Source organism: Spea bombifrons, chromosome 3, assembly GCF_027358695.1.
Source record: "Spea bombifrons isolate aSpeBom1 chromosome 3, aSpeBom1.2.pri, whole genome shotgun sequence".
Taxonomy (NCBI): Eukaryota; Metazoa; Chordata; class Amphibia; order Anura; family Pelobatidae; genus Spea; species Spea bombifrons.
In genome coordinates, this window is record NC_071089.1 from 117,701,959 (window position 1) to 117,721,479 (window position 19,521).

The following is a 19,521-nucleotide window of genomic DNA, read 5'->3' on the forward strand; positions in this document are numbered from 1 at the left end:
TTAACCATGTAGTCCCTAGAGGACATTCCATGCCATCCTCAAAAAAGTGGTCAGACACCCCCATGCTACGAGAACACGCGTTCTAGGTCTTTTGAAGCTTCTTGACTCCGTTTAGTCGGTCAGTGTATCCTAGAACAAGGCGTGGGCTCTCACCGGTGTAACTATACATTATACAGGGCCAGCTCAGCCAGCGGGTGAGTCCATGCTCCCTGGGGTGGGCCCTTCATAATGTAGAATGAAGTCAGGGATTAAATCCTCTACTCGCCTGCAAACATTTTAGTGAATCTGGAGAGTTCTAATAACTAAGTGCAGCCTAATGTCAGAACACTTCCAAAACGTGCTATTTTACACGCTATTGTGAGCAGATTTTTTTATTTTGTATGTACTAAATGTACATATATGTTTAATGTATAGACGCACCGCGCATAACCGAGTCAGAAATCAGAGATCCAATATACAAAACGAGAAAGACAGCCCCAAAATGACTCAATGCCACAATATATTTACATAAAAATACATTTTATTCAATACACATACAATATATATAATAAATAAATCTAGATCACAATGGAGATATATACCGGAAATAAATACAATGTATCGATGCCACTGGGATACTGTTAGTGTATAAGCACCAATATACCGTATGTATATATATATATATTAAGGAGCTTCATATATAGTATGTTAAGACACAATAAATAAGTTATATTAACCATATCCTTGGGGATGTATGGAATGACAATTCATATAGCAGTCGCTATACAATTATTTCTGTAGTCTAGTGGACAGCCAATGGGAAGCCTCCTTTCCTCGGCAGAAGTCTTGAGGGTTAAGTGTACGTGCGAAGCTCCGTTCTGGAAAAACAAAATAATTTTTTTTATAAAAAAATATTATTAGTATCATTTTTCTCAATAAACATCGCCCGGTGAGCTGCAGCTCATATCACCCTCAGCCAGAATGACGATGAAGTTGATGGGAGCTGTAGCCGTCCCCAGCATAGTAAAACGGATACCTGTAGACATGTGTATCTTCTACTTCTATTTTGTTGCTGTAGCATGATTATAGAATTTAACCCCTTCCTATGTGACCTGTCACCTGCATCTAAGTGTATAGGCGGCCACTTATTTTGGGTAAATTTACTGAGAAATGATGTAGTTTATTTTTACAATCTGGTTTGGCATATATTGGGGCAAATATGTATTTTTTATATATTCTGTATCATGTGATGGTTTGACTTTCTCTCGGTGAAAGCTTTTCTCTAGGTAAAGGATAAGCTGTTTATAACGAGGTCATTGTAATTATTATTATTATACATTATTTATAAAGCGCTGACAGATTCCGCAGCGCTGTACAAAGATTGTAATCTAATTATAGAAACTATAGGGAAACTATATATCTATAGGGAAAAATGTGGCCCTGCCCCCAGAACGCCTTATACATCCCCTGCAGGATTTCTAAAATCTTGGTGGCCATCAGGAACACTTGGTGGCCACATGCATTGTCAATGGTATCTTTTGACCCCCAGGACCAACAATAGCCGGGAAATAGGACGTGACAATGGGTCGGGAGCTCCAGCAGGGAGGGCGCACAGGCCTATAGAATGAGGGGGTAAAGGGACAAGTCCTTCCATTCTCCTGCCTAAATACCCCTCTAGGGCAGGCCGCAGAATTATCAATGAGCGGCATTCAGTGTTTGCCGTTCATCGAATGTTCCGTTAATAGGTTAATATCCTGTCGGCTGGAGGCAGAGTCTTAGGCCGTGCTTTCGAAACTTTCTGCCTTTATTACCGTTTGAAACATTTTCCAACTCACAGCCATTTAAAGCTGCAGTTCCATTTAAACAAAACATTGTATCAAACGATATGTTAAGCAAAGGTCCTTAATCAGTCGTTGGTCTCGTCTTAGATTCAGGAGCCATATGACTTTCCCATGCATGTTTAATACCCTCACTGTATTACCCTCTACCACTTCTGCTGGGAGGCTGTTCCACTTACCTACCATCTTCCTTAAAGTAAAACTTCCTTACATTACATCACTCCTTCCCGAAAATTACTTTTTTTTCAAACAGATGGATTTACTAGTTGGATATATTTCTAAATTCCTTGCCTTTGTATATATATATATAGCAGGCTTCCCACAGACTGACATGCATGTCATTAAATGTTATTTAAAGCTAGTATTTGCCGTTGAGGTGTATCCTACCCGGTGCATTCAGGTGAGAAGAGGCTAATGATGGATTCTTAACCATCCCTGATCCGTCCCCAGTGTGAAAAACAAACTACAGGACAATGTGATAAGAGTGATGGATGGGAGACGGGGGCCAGCTAGATCTCTATCATGAGTGCTGCTTTTTTTTGGTTGTCTCTGGACATTAGGAATGTTCGGACAAATTGAGGTCATATAGAAGTTTATGTTATGAATCACTGACAATGCCTTTGTGAGATGAGAACGTGATAGTTTGCTTAACAATGTACACTTAACTTGCCGTAAGACTCTATAGGACGCTCTTACCAGAAGTCTTCGACTCACAGTGTGCATTCTAAAATGGAACACTCAGAATTCTAGAACCCTTGGAATACTGTGCATTCTAAAACAGAACAGCATGAGAATTATTTTATTTTTTTATTATTTTTATTTTTTAAATCGGAATTGGTATCTGAATTCTGTAATTCTTGCAATGAATTGCAAAAAAGATCAAAAGTATCAGAGCTCTTTGACTCTTGGAACACTGTGCATTCTAAAACAGAACAGTATCTGAATTCTCTAAATCTTTGAACACTTTGTATTCTAAGAAAAGAGCACAGTCAGTATTTTCAGGCTTACAGAACACTCTACATTCCAGATTAGAATGCTGTGCTGTGCATTCTAAAACAGATCATTATCAAAATGATCTGGAACAGTGTGTTTTCTTAAATAGAATTTTCTTACTTTCGAAAAAGAAGAACATTTCTTAGAAATCTATGACTATTGGGACACAGTTCGTTCTAAAATAGAACACCATCAGAATCCTGCGACTCTTTAAACACTATGCATTGTAAAATAGAACAGTGTTGGAATTGTCCGACTTATGGAATGTGTTCCTTCTTAAAATATAATAATAATAATAATAATAATAAGAACAACAATAATAAAAATTATTATTATATTTATTATCACTCTTAGAAAACTGTGCATTCTAAAATAGAACAGCATTAGAATTCTCTGACTGTATAAATTCCTAAGTATGGTAATTCTATAACTCAATTAAACATTGTTCATGCTGAAATAGAAGAGTGTCAGAATGAAATGTCTCTTGGAACATGGTGCATTCTAAAATAGAACACTCTATGACATGGAAGACTACATTCCAAAGTAGAGTATTATGGGAATCTTATAGAAGTCTACAACTCTTGGAACACTGTGTATTCTAAAACAGAACAGTATGAGAATTATTTTACGCTTGGAACACTGTGCTTTCTAAAACAGAACAGTGTAACAAATTTTAACAGTATCACTCTTGGAATATTGTGTATATTTTCTAATAGATCATTTTAAAAAATGCCTGACACATGGAACACTGTGCATTCTAAAGTACATCAAAATTCTATGACTTCTAGAACACAGCACATTCTAAAATAAAACACTATGAGAATCATCTTACTCTTCAAACACTGAGTATTTATTCTCAGTTAGAACAGTACCAGAATTATATGACTCTTGGAAGACTGCATTCTAAAACAGAACACCATAGGAATGATATGACTATTGGAACAGTGTTGGTGCTAAAATAGAACGCAATTCATTTAGGCAAGACTGTACATTCTAAAATAGAGTACTATGGGAATTCTATCACTCCTGGAATACTGCACATTCTAAAATAGAACAGTATCAGAATTCTCTGACTTTTGGAGCACAGTAAACTAGAACAATCATAGAATTAAATGACACTCAAAACACCAAACATTCTAAAATAGAACAGAATATGAAATAGAACTGTTGCAGCACAGTACATTCTAAAAAAGAACAGTATTGGAATTCTATTATTCTTGAAATACTGTGCATTTGAAAATAAACACTGATAATCGTAACACTCTTAGAATACCTGTGCATTTTAAAACAGAGCATTATTAAGTTATCTGACTCTTGGGACATTGTACATTCTTTAATAGATCAGTATCAGAATTCTCTGGCTCAGATACTTTGTATTCGAAAAAGAACAGTAGCAAAAGCCTATTACTCTTGGAACATGGTGTATGCTAAAAAGAATCAAAATTCCATTGCTCATTCTAAAATAAAACAGTATCAGAATGATTAGATTTACAGAAGACTGTCCATTCCAGAGTAGAATGCTACGGGAATTATATGATTCCTGGAATCTCATGCATTCTAAAATAGTTCAGTAGCAAAATTGAATCACTCTTGGAATACTAAAATAGAACAGTATGGAAATGATCTTACTCCTGGAACACTGTGCATTCTAAAATAGAAAAGAATGAAGATTCAATTATTTTTGGGACATTGTGCATTCTAAAATAGGACAGTAGCAAATGTATATGATTCTTCAATCGCCATGCATTCTAAAGCACTGTGTGACCCCTGGAGCGTGGTGCATTCTAAAACAGACCATTATTAAAATTCAAATATTCTAATAATTGTGTCACGGAGCACTGCTCATTCTATGAATCCTAGACTACTGTGAATTGTAAAATAGAAAAGTATCAAAAATCACTCCTAGAATACTGTGCATTCTTAAATAGAACAGTATCAGAATGCTATTATATCGGGAACGCTGTGCACTCTAAAATAAAGTAGCATTAGCATTCAATGATTCTTGGAGTATTGTACATTCTAAAATTGAACATTATGAGAATTCCATGACTCTTGGAGTACCATGCATTCTAAAATAGAATAGCATCCGAATTATCTGACCCTTGGAACATTGTGCATGGTAAAACCAAACACTTGGAATGCTTTGTGTTTTTAATAGAATAGTATCTGAATTACCTGACTCTTGGGACACGGTGCTCATTTAAAGGGAACAGTATCAAAATTCTCTGACTGTTGGAACACGGTGCATTCTAAAATACAAAAGTGTTGGAATTATGGAGCAACGTTCATTCTAAATTAGAACAGCATCCGAATTCTTTTGGAGCACTGTGCATTCTAAAATAGAATAATATCGGAACTATCTGACTCTTGAAACATTGTGCATTGTAAAACATTTTAAAAGAATAGTATAAGAATTGTCTTACCTTGCAGACAATGCATTCTTTAATGGAACATTATCCTAATTATCTGAATCTTGCAATACTGTGCATTCTAAAATAGAACAGTATCAGAATTCTCTGACTTATGGAACATTGCTCATTTTAAAGCATTCTAAAAAAAGAACAGGAACAACATTCACTCGGCATAAGAATTCTATGACTCCTGGAACACCGCGCATTCTAAAATAGAATAACATCAGAATGATCTTACCCTCACAACAATGCGCATTCTAAAATAGAACAATGCCCCCAATAAACGACATTTAGTAAAGCGAACAATCTATAACAGGACAGTATCAGAAGTAGATGACTTTTGCAACCCGTTCCTACTCTTTAGAGCAGAAGAAGGTTTCTGATACCCCCGTTGCTATCATCTTATATCATCATACCTCCTTTTGAACCTAACAAGTCTGTTGCAAAAGGTGTTAGTTCTTAACCCTTGATGATAAGACTACAGAACCATGTAAACGCCTTCTCCTCCCCTCTGGGCTTCAAAGGGTTAAGCGATGTGGCCCCCCCGGCCAGCATTCCACCTGCAGTTTTAACCCTAATGTCCCCCAAAGCAGGGTAGAAAATGCTCCGATCCATCATCATTTCTCTCCTGTATGAGACAGGAGGACGGCTCGAGCGTCTGGACAAAAGTCAACATTCCTGTTTAGTAGGAAACCCCCCCCCCAGATCTTATCATTAACCCTTCACACCGACTGTCTGAGAGATGAAACAAAACATAAATATTACGTGACGCCTTCAAAGGAAAATGAGCGTTTTTCCCAGGCGCTATAAATAATTTTCTGTAATGGATCAAAGGGACGGATTCCATAGGGGTGACCCGGCCGAGTCTCCCTTCCCATAACTCAACGATATAACTACAGGTTACGGGGTAATACGCAGAAACTCGTCTGCCAGTCACGATGTAGCCGACATATTCTCCCAAAAGCCGGCACTATATTGACCTTTTTTTTTTTTATTTATTAAAGCTGCTGTTCCACCCATGCTGCTAAATTTAACTAAATGGAGAATTAGAAACGTTATTCCTGTTCCCACCGCATGCCCCAAACCCTCCCCAGAACGAATGACTTAATTATGTAAAGTTGTGTCTCATTCATACTTTTTTGCTGGGAACACTTATTTGTCACGTGGCACAAAAGCAGAAAGTAATAGGCCGTTGCCATAGGAACTGAGAACGTAAATGTTTCCAGGTTGTTTTAATGTGATTATTAAACCTTAAACAAATAATACATTGATATTTGCTGTGGGTTATTTGATTGACATGAGCGGAACAGCTCTTTCAAGTTATATTCCGAAAAAGCTTCTTTTTATGTTTTTTTTTATGATAATTATGATAAATAAATTACATTACATTTTTCATTCAATAAAATACTGTGGCCTATTTAGAAAAATCCCAACAGAAATATATTACACCTTACAGACTATGGACCTATCAGACCCCGACCACAATGTATTACACCAGGAGGGAGCGGGGAAGTTTCTATTATAATGATATCTCTTCCAAGAAGTTCTGCAGCAGCTTAACTTCATAGATCGCTTATACTTGGGAACGCTCAGTGTTTTTACTGAACCTATGGCCCCGATTCACTAAATCAAACAAGGAAATATATTTATTTGGACCCCCCCCCCCAAAAAACCATTGTGTAACATTAACCTCTCTGTTAAAAATCTTCAGGCGAAAGCCAAGCGTCCGGACGCCGCGTCCCAATCAGCCGGGGTCGGAGAAAAAGAAGAGACCTTCATCGGCTTCTTACAAGTTACGGAAAGCGAAGTCACTGGTATAATTTCACTTCTCACTGTAGATTTTAAAAAAACTGAAAGAATAATATGTTTATTGTGAAATTACCAGAGATAAATGTCATCACTATGGATAGCACCCACGCACACGCACACCAAAATGCTTTGTACACAGCCTTTCACTAGCAAAGGAGTGAAGACATCTGCAGCCGTGTAGCTGCAGCTTCTCCATAAGTACTGTATTTGCTCGATTATAATACGACCCCCCAAAATTTGAATAATAATTTAGGAAAGCAATAAAAAGCCTGAATATAAGACGACCCTATTGGAAAAAAGTTTTACCAGTAAATATTAATAATAATAATTAATAACAAAAACTATGATTGAGAAAAATGCATTTTTTGTTGTTTTTTCCTTTTTTTGCCAACCTGCCCCCAGTTATGCCTTATACCCTCTAATATGCCACTCTACCCCCAGAAATGCATAATACCCCCTATATGCCACTCTGCCTCCCTGATATTTTTTTTTACCCCCTATATGCCACTCTGCCTTCTCCTCCTGCAGCGCTGCGGGGGATCTGGATCTTATAATTTAGAAAATACAATACTTTTAATGTATTTGTTCTTTATTTAATCAATGCATATTCTACTTTGGTGGGGACAATAAAATGTGATTTAAGGGGAACAACGGTACTAACTTTAATTTGAATAAGTAAGTATAGTTTGCCTAATTGTTTTCCTAAGAGTCAAAAACTGTTTAACGGCACTTTAAACACCTTTAATGGTCCTATAGCCTGAATGCTTCATCGGTTTATTTAATGTCTAAAGTGTTCCTAATGTGAGAACATTTCACCGGACACCGACTTATTCTCTGCGGAGGCAGCCGCTACAGAACACAAGCGGAGGGTCTGGGTCGGGAGGGATGATTCCACGTGGCACATAAGCCCAAGCTGGGACGGGTACACCCCTGAGAAGGTATTAGGGGACATGTATGATCACTGGGTATGTGGGTCTGCTCAAGAGATGCCTAGAACCCTGGCTCATCACTTTATAAGAGCTACAGACCAGACACAGATATTCAGCACTGCGCAAACATTTTCGGCCTGTGTGAAAAAATGCTTTCGAAATCAAATCAATATTTGGTGTGACCCCCCCTTTGCCTTCTAAACAGCATCAATTCTTCGAGCTACACTTGCACAAAGTCAGGGTTTTTGTAGACATATAGTTAGGTGTATGAATAAAAAATCATACCAACCGGGTGCTAATGATCCTCAATTTAATATATAGAGTGAAACACAATCATTAACTGATACAGAAACAGCTGTGTGTCAGGAATAAAACTGAGTGGGGAAGATCCAAACTCACTAACAAGGTGAATGTTGTTGAAGTTTAATGTCAAAGGTCATAAACCACAGCAAGACTGAGCACAGCAACAACACACAGGGCAGTTACACCGCGTCCGCAAGGTCTCTCCCCAGCAGAAATATCAAGGCAGACCGGGGTTTCCAGATGTTCTCTCCAAGTTCTTTAGAAGAAACTCAAAGAAACCGGAAATGTTGAGGACTGGAGACGCAGTGGAAACTTGCGGGAGATGAAAGACTCTTCATGTCTACTTCCCTTCAGAATCGTGAGATGTCCAGCAGTGCCATCAGCTCAGCATCGGCAGAGAACAGAAGGACCCTATGAAACCCATCTACTGCATGGAGACGTCTGGTCAGAAGTGGTCTTCGTGGAAGACTTGTGGCAAAAAAGCCAAACCTCCCACATGAAAAAAGACCAAACAACTTAAAAAAACAAAGACAATGGGATGCAGAAAGATGGCAGCAGGTGCTCTGGACCGATGAGTTAAAATTAGAAATATTTGGCTGTAGCGGAAGGCGGTTTGTTTTCTGAAGGGCTGGAGAGAATGAGTGTCTGCAGGCAGCAGAGGAGCACGGTGGAGGTTCCTTGCAAGTTTGAGGAGCAACCGAGGAGCCTAAATCCAGAGAAGAACTGCGGTTGCTTCTCCAAGATGTCCGGAACAACCAACCTGCCGAGTTCCTTAAACTGTGACTGAGTGTACCTAGAACTGATGCTGACATGAAGGCACCAAGTATTGTTATGATTCAGGTTTTTCTTCCGTTCACTCACGCTGCATTTTGTTAAATGATAATTTCTGAAAGCGTTCTTACTTTACAGCATTTTATCACACCTGCCTAAAACTTTTGCACAGTACCGTATATATATCTACATACACTCCAAAGACATCGGGTTCATTTTTGGAAGTGATCGCGTTTCGGAACTCGATAAAGCAGAATTGTCCACATTTCTCATTTAAAAGTGAAACCCTGCGGCCCGTTGTCTTTAGTTAAGCCCGTGGTGTATTTATATAAACCCACAGAGACAATTTCTTTTCTTACGTCGTTTGGAAGCCTTAAACAGAACACAATTATTGTTTTTTTTTGCCTCAAAAAATATAACAACTTCTCTGTCGTTTTCCGAAGCACCCCCAAGCCTCGCTGCGAAGTACAGAGGGTGGGATTCAGGTACAGGTGACACAAGCTGCATGTTTCTACATCTCGGCCACATTCACTAAAAGCCACTCATGTGTTCCGTGTAACGTGCCAAGTCCCCTCTTCACACGGAATCTGCCCGTCATTGCGTATCCGCACGTCTGCTCCCCTATATAGCATCTGTCATCTACCCAGCATGTCCATTACCTGTGTCATCACGTGAAAAAACGCTTTTCATTTACTTGTCCGTCCAGATATGACTTGTGCGGATTTAAATATATATTACAGACTACCGTTCAAAAGTTTGGGGTCACTCAGCTGTTTTTTTTTCAGGTAAAACAAGGACATTTCTGTCTGTAACATAATTACAAAAGGGGTTTCTAACCATCAATTATCCTTTTAAACTTAAACTTGGATCAGCGAACACAACGTGCCATTGGAGCACAGGAGTGATGAGAGTGATAAAGGGCCATTGGGACACAGGAGTGATGGGAGCGATAAAGGGCCGTTGGAACACAGGAGTCATGGGAGTGATAAAGGGCCATTGGAACACAGGAGTGATGGGAGTGATAAAGGGCCGTTGGAACACAGGAGTGATGGGAGTGATAAAGGGCCATTGGAGCACAGGAGTGATGGGAGTGATAAAGGGCCATTGGAGCACAGGAGTGATGGGAGTGATAAAAGGCCATTGGAACACAGGAGTGATGGGGGTGATAAAGGGCCATTGGAACACAGGAGTGATGGGAGTGATAAAGGGCCATTGGAGCACAGGAGTGATGGGAGTGATAAAGGGCCATTGGAGCACAGGAGTGATGGGAGTGATAAAAGGCCATTGGAACACAGGAGTGATGGGAGTGATTAAGGGCCATTGGGACACAGGAGTGATGGGAGTGATAAAGGGCCATTGGGACACAGGAGTGATGGGAGTGATAAAGGGCCATTGGGACACAGGATTGATGGGAGTGATAAAGGTCTCTGTACGCCTATGAAGAGATTCCATTAAAAATCAGCCGTTTCCAGCTACAATAGTCATTTACAGCATTAACCCCGTCTGCGCTGGATTTCTGATCCGTTTCATGTTTCATTTTAATAGAGAAAATCTGCTTTTCTTTCAAAAACAAGGACCTTTCTAAGTGACCCCAAACCTTTGAAAGGTGCTGTATATTCTAGAGCAGCCTGTGTACACACCGCAAGAATTTAAATGGAATGATAATGAGACGGCAAAGACCACTTGCTGGCAAATTGCCAAACGCTAAGCCATCCAGATAGCCCTTTGTTTTTTGAAGGGTCCCTCACACCTGTGTAGTTAGCGCTCTATATGTGACTGTTTAAAGTCAATCTGTCACTTTAAACGGATGAGTAAAGGTGTCAGAGGACAACTTAGTAAGGCTGTCATCGAGACTTAAGAAGCTGTCAGCAACTGGAGAGAGGCTTATGGGGCAGGAATGCCGGACGAGAAACCGACAGATCCGTCATTGTTTGAAATGTGTTTGCAGAATAAAAGTAGTTTTGTGTTGTTCATAGATCGTGTACAGATTAAAGGAGTTAAAAGTGTATTAAAAGTATTATCTGTTTGTGACGCAAGCCATGTTTCTGCATTAAAATTATATCCATAACTCTCAAGTGTCCCTTTTTAGAAAGGACAGTCCCTCATTTGGACTCGGATCCCTCTGTCCTTTTTTTTTTCTTGTCCCCGTTTTTAGGTGTCCAGTATGTTTGCTGGGGATGAGTGTTTCACTCTACAAACCTTAAAGTCAAATTAAATTGTAAAAATAAAATATATTAAATATAATAATAATAATATAATAATAATAATAAATTTTATTTTATATTAATATTTTATAAAATATATTATAAAATATGTTAAACGCAAGCAGCTACCAACAGGTCACAAAAAAGTTCTCAGTAAAGCTCCACCCTAGTCACACCCCTAACCACACCCCATAAAACAAATGTGTTCCTGTTGGCCCCTTGAACTGTTGGCAGAGATTTTAAAACAATTCTATAATTTATATATAAGAAGTGGGGCCACATTTTCTGCAGGGCTTCGACAATATGATATTCAGACCGTCGTGGCTATGCTTTTAGACTGCATATGTCTTTAACAAAGTACAGCATTTATTTTACTGAGAGGGTGGTAGATAGGTGGAACAGCCTCACAGCAGAAGTGGTAGAAGGGTAATACAGTGAGGGAGTTTAAGCATGCATGGGATAGACATACGGCTCCTGAATCTAAGACGAGACCAACGTCTTTACAGCGGGAGAAACTGGCAGACTGGACGGGGGGCCGATCTGCCGGCATATTCTAGGTTTCTGTATTAAGTGATCTCGTTTTAGGGAAAGCCATTGATCATATATAGAGTGAAGTCAAGTAGGTGAAATCTTTACAGTTCAGTAAGTCTGGTGGAGTAAGGGTTAAATGTTACTGCCCCGTGGGTGCGGAGACCAGCAGTTACAATCTCTATGTGTTGTTCCCCGTAGATGTCCCTGTCGGCCGATTTCGGTAACATCGCCAACTCTCCATCCAGGCCCAGCTGGGCAGCTCACCAGTCTGCCGAGTACCCAGCGACCAAAGCTACAGCCAAGAGCTTGGCGCAGAGCACCCAGTGGAATGCTGGGATACGTCCTGCGCCCGTCCGAGCAGCGATACCCAAAATATCTGAGAGGGGCAGGAAGGCATGCGCGAGGACCTCCCGGAGCTCTCCAAGTAAGTGCACATAGTGCCTGCTTATCCACAGGTGTTCTAAGGGTCTGCAGTTGTGTGTTAGGGTTAAGGACGGAACATGTGGCTCGTCATATCCAGCAGCCACCAAGCCGCTGGCCTTAAAGTGCCAGGACTGCCTCGTTATCCCCAGTCTGGCCCTGATCCCGGTTCTGTACGCGTAATATAACGTATTTGCTCGATTATAAGACGACCCCCCAAATCTTAATATTAATTTAGGAAAAAAAAGAAAAAGCCTGAATATAAGACGACCCTATAGGAAAAAAGTTTTACCAGTAAATGTTAATTCATTTAAACTATTTTTTTTAATAAAAGGTATGCTTGAGAAAAATATTTTGGTTTTATTTCCTTCTATTTTCCAACCTGCCCCCCAGTTATGCACATCTGCCCCAGAAATGCCTTATACCCCCTATATGCCACTGTGCCCCATGATATGCCTTTTAACCCTCTAAATGCCACAGTGCCCCATGATATGCCTTTTAACCCTATATGCCACTGTGCCCCATGATATGCCTTTTAACCCTATATGCCACTCTGGCACTTAGAGGGTTAAAAGGCATATTATGGGGAAGAGTGGCATATAGGGAGGTTTAAGCCGTTTCAGGAGGCAGAGTGGCATTAAAGGGGTTAAAAGGCATTTCACAGAGCACTCTGCCTCCAGAAATGCCTTACACCCCCCCATTTACCACTCCCCCTCCCTCCTCCAAACTTACCGGTGCTTCTGAGTTGGGGGGGCGCATAACACAGGAGGGTCCAGGTCCCCTGCATCTGAGCCCCAGGTGCTTAGTCCGGGCAGCATGTAGAGCTCCACGCGAATCGCGTAGAGCTCTACACACAGCCCGGACTAAGCACCGGGGACTCAGAAGCACCGGTAAGTTGGGGGGGAGGTTAACACAGGAGGATCCAGGTCCTCTGCATCGCTGTGGGGGATCTGGATCTTAGTCTCATAGTCAGACCTATTTGAGGTCTGATTATAAGACGACCCTGATTATAAGACGAGGGGTATTTTTCAGAACATTTGCTCTGGAAAAAACCTCGTCTTATAATCGAGCAAATACGGTAAATAAATTAATTATAAGAAATTCCTTTAAAAAAAAAAAATAAGATAAATGAGGTTTTACTCATCAGTATCCGAGGAATGCACTTATCTCACACGTTATCTCACACGTTATCTCACACGTTATCTCACACGTTATCTCACACGTTATCTCACACGATCGATCGCTTGTACGATTCACTTGGATGGGAACTTGAAATGTTTCAGCGTTAGACCGCGCATGACATCCCCCAGTCCAAAATAGGGCCGTAGTTTAACTTTTGATGTAAAGTAAAGACAACATAAAAAAGCTTTGCGGGTCCAAAAGGAAGTAAAATGATTTCTGCTGATGTCATCAACTCATTTACATTGATTTATTTTTTATCCCATTTCAGCCGTTTCTCTGTTTGAGAGCCAGCCGTGGGAATTGCCGCCATCGAACCAGGGATCGGACGAGGAATAGGAACATGCGCGAGCGGCGCCTGCTGCTCCTGGTGCAGGCAGGGGATAAACGAACGAACGTGGTGGGTTATCGTGCCTGAGATCAGCGCCGCCGTGTCCCCGTCCTCACCCGATGACCTCTTCTTCCTCTTTCTGACCTCTACAGTGCCTTAGATTGGATCTCTGTCTATAAGCGTCTCCCGTCCTGCCCCCCCCAGTGATTAACGAGACATTCTAACGCCTTAAGGCTTAGGGGACAGATAACTTTACAATGGACATTACATCCCATTACATGCCCGCTGTGTGCTTTTTTGGGGGGCGGGGGTGAATAAATAGTAAAATAAAATACAAGTATGGCATTTAACCATTTCACGTCAAGGCGCATTAAGCCTCCGTGACATCACTAAACCAACTGCTTTCCGTTCTCCCGGTAATCCAAGGGTTAATGAAACGCATGTTCTTGAAATGTTATTGGGGAGGGTGTGGGGGCGAGATTATATTTGTTTTATTTTAATCATTGAGTGAAAAGTAGGAAAAATAATGAAAACCTCCATAGGATTTAAATGAATATGATGTCATAGTCCGATTGGTGCAAATTAGTATAGCCCGAAATAAATCATCTGCTCCATATATGGCCATACACGTATTTTTATACACTTATTTATTTATTTTTTAAAACCATTTTTTATCATTTGTGGATATAATTACTTTTTTTGAAAAAGTGAAAAAGTGAAATCATTAAAAATGCAAAATGTCAAATTTCTGTATCTTTACGGCGCAGCCGCTCGTGCGATTTGGAATTGGCCGGACGCGGCCTCTGGTGTAAAGACGCAGGTTTGTTTTCCCATAAATAATGTTTATTTAGGTCATGTCTGTGGGGTGCCATTTTTTTTCTTCTGCACTACTGCTCAGTCTTAATCACCCAGCCGGACTCTCTGACTAATGAAAGTCTATGGAGGAAGGGACTTCATTAGCATCGCCATAAAGCATCAGCTCAGTGTGGTGTTTGAGCCGGGAAAGTCACCCCAAATATCACATGACTGACAGCGACGGCGGCTCCAGGTCTGCAGATGAAGGGAGTTTATTGGGACAAAATGAGAAAAAAAAACAGGTTTTTGTCAATGCAAACGTAATATAAGCAAATATGCTAATTTATTAAAACTATATGTTCCATTTGATTACGTCTAAACATGTACACAATGAAGGGTTAATGTGTCCGACTTATTCATGTTTGGAAAAATAATAAAAATCACCTTTAAGTAAAAGTTTTTTGGTTCTCGTAATGTATATAATTGAATAAAATATGTAAATAACAGTTTATTACACAGTTTATTTACAGACAATAAATAAAAGCTACAATGAGGAAAATGTATATTCGTGTCGGCGACACAAAAAGCCAAAATCAATGTAATCGTGTATTTAAAGCACTCAATGTAATTAATCAGCTCCCCGCCATAAAGTCTCAAGTACTGAATATCAACTTAATAACCCTTAAAAAACAGAATGGTTTGGGAAGGGGGGTCCCCAGTGGGTTTTTTTTTTTTTTTTAAACTAAACGTGAATTAAAAATTCAAGGGACCATTGTTAATCATGTGATTTTTTTTACCAGGAACCCTTATTTAGCATGTGACATAAAATTAGGCACTCATAGGTGGTTGCCATAGAGAAAAACATTTCGAGGAAAAATTCTAATGGCAGATCTACTAAGCGAGTGCAGTTATTACTTTATACCGGATCTCCAATTTGGTTATCTGCTTGTTAATAATTAATACTTAACGTCAGAAAAATCTATTTCGTGGTCTCGTGGGGTTTCAGAAAAAATGAGTAAAAACATGTGAAATGATGCGAGGCCCTGAAACACAAGGGTTAAATATCTTATCTACAGACTGAAGTAAGACTACTCACCAGATCTCTGGGCTTATCTGAACAATCGGCCCTGGGGTAAATGATAGGGCCGCCAGCTGTCACTGTATAGATAACGCATCTAATGAACGATGTAAGGATCTCTACAACAACTCTCATTATCCCTGGAAATGATTGGTTCTCCTGCCTGATGACATAAGATGACCTCATTGAGCACCATTTAACCAAACTCACCCTTCTTCCAGCCGCTTAGTTAACCAAACCTCAAAGCTGCGTCCCGTTTACGTACCCGGTAACGTTCAAAAACCTTTATTTTAAAATGTGTAAAAACTATAAAATAAAAAACCTCTTGCACATTCATTAAAGGGGAAGTTCCACTTTTTAATTCAAAATGTAGATTTGAAATTGCAATATTTAAATACGGTGGTGTCCAGAAAGCTCATCCCTTCCACGTATCTGTTAACCCCGAAGAAGACTTTCACCCCAAAGAGTTAAAAAAATTAATTTTAAAGGCAGTCAGATTTTCCCATATAAACCCCTCCTATTTCATTTTTATTTTAATATGGATGACGCGTTTCACATTACCTTGATCTGCAATAATTATTACATTCACCATTATATATTATATATTTGTATATATATACTATTATTATGGTATAAATACTGTTTTTTTAACCTAAAGATGTATATTAATTTTAGGTGCTTAGGTTATTTTAATTAATAAATAATTTATTCGATCGATCTTCACTCCCGCAGCCTGTGACTTGTGTTTATTCATTTTGTGATATGTGGGTATGAGGGGATCGCAGGGTTCTACGGCCCTAAAAGCCCCGATAATGTGTATAGAAACAGCAGGGAATGGCTTTATAAATTAAATGGGGTAAATCAAAAGGTCATAAAGTCACAACAAAGTCTTGCTAAAGGCTCCAACTTAAATGAAAGTGCCCCTGTGGCAGGTAGGTAGGAAAGCAAAGTGCCCCAGGATAAGCAGTACTGGTATGATGTCATAATACAGGCCAAGTGGCGATCGATCACATTAGATAAGTTTATGACACTGTGGATAAGATGAAGGTTCGGCTTATCTTCTACCTTCCGTAAGAGCGCCTCTTTAAACGTCTATCAAACTGTCGCACACAGGCAGGAAGTCCATACATTCAGGAAGTCATCGGGACCAAACGCGTTGTTTGTGACGTGATATGATCTCATTCACAGGGCATCTGTCACCTCCTTACATCCATCATACATGTTACAGGGCACTATAACGTGCTGACATTTTTTAAATGGTTCAGGTGATTGTAAGATAGCTCCAGGAACTGATTTGGACTAACAACACCTTCCTCCTGTACTTACATTTATTTACTCCGTAGTATGCGCGTGGCTGGCTTCCTGGGCAGGGCAGGCGGCATTTTAACCCTGGCCTGATGAGTAAACCGGATCGGTAAGTTTGGTAACTGGACAGGTCCCTACATGGCCCTCGCTCCGATCAAATCATCCTCAGCCGAGCCGTCGCTCACCTTCTGTGTCATTGTCCCTCAACTGCCTAATAGATTGTAAGCTCACAAGATCAGGCTCCTCTTCTCCAGTATGCCTTTCTGTTAATCTTATTGTCACTTTTTATTATTATTCTGCATTTTACTCTTTCCCGCGGAATCTGCTGGCGCTCTATTAGTAATATGTGACGTAACGCTGCCAGCCGAGGGGATCCATAGAAAAGGGAATTCCGGTTAAAGTAGACACAACATATACTGAGGGTCTACAAAAATGCCCCAAAAAGCTGACATTTCCTACTTTCTGGCTGATCTGTATGCGGTTCATCCTCTCGTCCGTCACCGGCCCGCTGATCTTGTCTAACCTTCGAACCGCCGCGCGGATCAGCAATACTCGCCTCAATGGATCCGCTAAACGGATCTAAACGCAACTTGGTCTTCCTGCTTTGTTTAGATGACTTGAAATCCAGAGAGAAAAAGATCATCAGAAAAACACGAAATACAAAACATCCCTCTCCTCATTTCAAATACCCCAACGAAGGACGCTTTTGTTTTGGGGGGGTTATTAGAGGCGGGGGTAGAGGAGAGTCTTCGCTGAGATTTTTTACTTACGTTTGGGAACTATTACTGGCTGTTTTTGGAATTTAGAAGAAGAATAATGTATTTTCACTGTTTAATGTATAAATGTTTCTCTTATCATTTCTTTTGCACATTATTGTGATATTTAGGGCTGTAGAACCCTGCGATACCCTGAGCTAGAACAGAGCTAGAACAGAGTGGCATCAGGGGAAGAAAGAGGGGCACAGGGTAGGAAAGAGGGGCATCAAGGGAGGAAAGATGGGCGCAGAGGAGGAAAGATGGGCACAAGGTAGGAAAGAGGGGTACAGGGGAGGAAACAGGGGCATCAAGGGAGGAAAGATGGGCGCAGAGGAGGAAAGATGGGCACAGGGGACAAAAGAGGGGCATCAAGGGAGGAAAGATGGGCGCAGGGGAGGAAAGAGGGGCACCGGGGAGGAAAGAGGGGCTGCCTAAAATAATCCAGCACATTTTGCAAGTAACATATGAGACACAGCACTATAGTAGCGTGATACATTTTCGTGACTATTCACATGGGCATGTGACTTTTAAATGATTCTGGTTAATATTTCTTCCTGCAACAAAAGCACCTCTCTCATTTGTTGCATATAAAGCAGCTTTTTTGCGTGATTAGTTAATGAAGATTTGTCCAATGGTGATTTCTAGCACCCTTCTATTCACCATTGAAGATAAAGTTTAAACTTTATGTGATGAACAGACGTGCCTGCGCATGGGCTACATATTCATAAATCTGTGCCACTAAATGGGATTTGGCTGCCATCTACTGGTGACATGCCGCGTTCGCACCTCACGCGAACAAACAGTATGCAAATCATCTCATCCTTGGAACAAAGAATTGTATCTCACCTGGAACAATGCAGCCTATAACCTAACAATATCCGTATTATCTGACCCTCTTAGTACGATTCGCTAGATTATTATATCATGTGTTCTATGATCTGTGTGTCTCTTGCAATACAGCACATGCAAAAAAAAAAAACAACGTTAACGGAATGCTTTGACTCCTGAATACCGCGCATTCTAATGTAGAACGGTATCAGAATTCCCCGGGCTGTTGCAATATTCTGCGATTCTTGGAGCAATGTGCATTCTAACATTGAAGAGTATGAGAATTGTCTTACTCTCGGGACTCGAAACATTCTAAAACAGAGCATTATCAGAATTCTGCGACATTTGGGACACAGAGCAAAATCTAAAATAAAACGGTATTAGAATATTCACTGGCATTATGGAGGCCCCCGCTGTCCAGTGGGACCCCCAAAACCAGCTCCTCCAAATGCCCTGTGCCATGCTTCTTGAAGATATAATGTCATTATCAGAATTCTGGGACACTTGGACCACGAGCATTCTAAAATAGAAAAGTAACAACATTTTCTGACAGTCACAGACAACGCTATGAGACGTTTCTGATGCTTGCACACAGAGCAATATCAGAATTTTCTTCCACTAGGGACAGTGAGCATTCTATAATCGGACAGTGACATACGGTAATTATTTCAAAACCAGGCCACTAAACGTTCTGAAATAAAACAGTATGGAAATTCTATGACGCTTGAGAACGGAGCGTCTACACTATCCGTGTTCTGGAACACCTGCACACAGAGCTCGCACCTGGAACGCCAGGCATTCTACAAACAGAGCAATATTAGAATTCTGAGACATGAGGCACAACGAGAATTCTAAAATAGAACAATCGGGACACCAACCATTCATAAACAGAACACTAGCAGAATTCTGGAACACTTGCACCCCGATCATTCTGAAATAGAAAACTATTCCTGCAAACCAATCATTCTAAAAAAAAGAACAGTAAAATGATTATCTGACACCAAGCATTCTAAAATAGAACACGATCAGTATTCTGAAACCCGTGGACACAGAGTATTCTAA

The 19,521-nt window shown here is 40.3% G+C and overlaps 1 protein-coding gene across 1 annotated transcript in view; it reads left to right on the forward strand.

Annotated features, from left to right (window-relative positions):
• The window catches only part of FBXO16 (F-box protein 16), a 32,038-nt gene extending 18,299 nt beyond the window's left edge, over positions 1 to 13,739 (forward strand). The window contains exons 7-9 of the mRNA XM_053458617.1: positions 6,933 to 7,035; positions 11,967 to 12,192; positions 13,639 to 13,739. Of these exons, the coding sequence (XP_053314592.1) occupies positions 6,933 to 7,035; positions 11,967 to 12,192; positions 13,639 to 13,706 (397 nt within the window). The 3' untranslated portion in view covers positions 13,707 to 13,739. The remainder of the gene's footprint in view (positions 1 to 6,932; positions 7,036 to 11,966; positions 12,193 to 13,638) is intronic.
• The last annotated feature ends 5,782 nt before the right edge of the window (positions 13,740 to 19,521 follow it).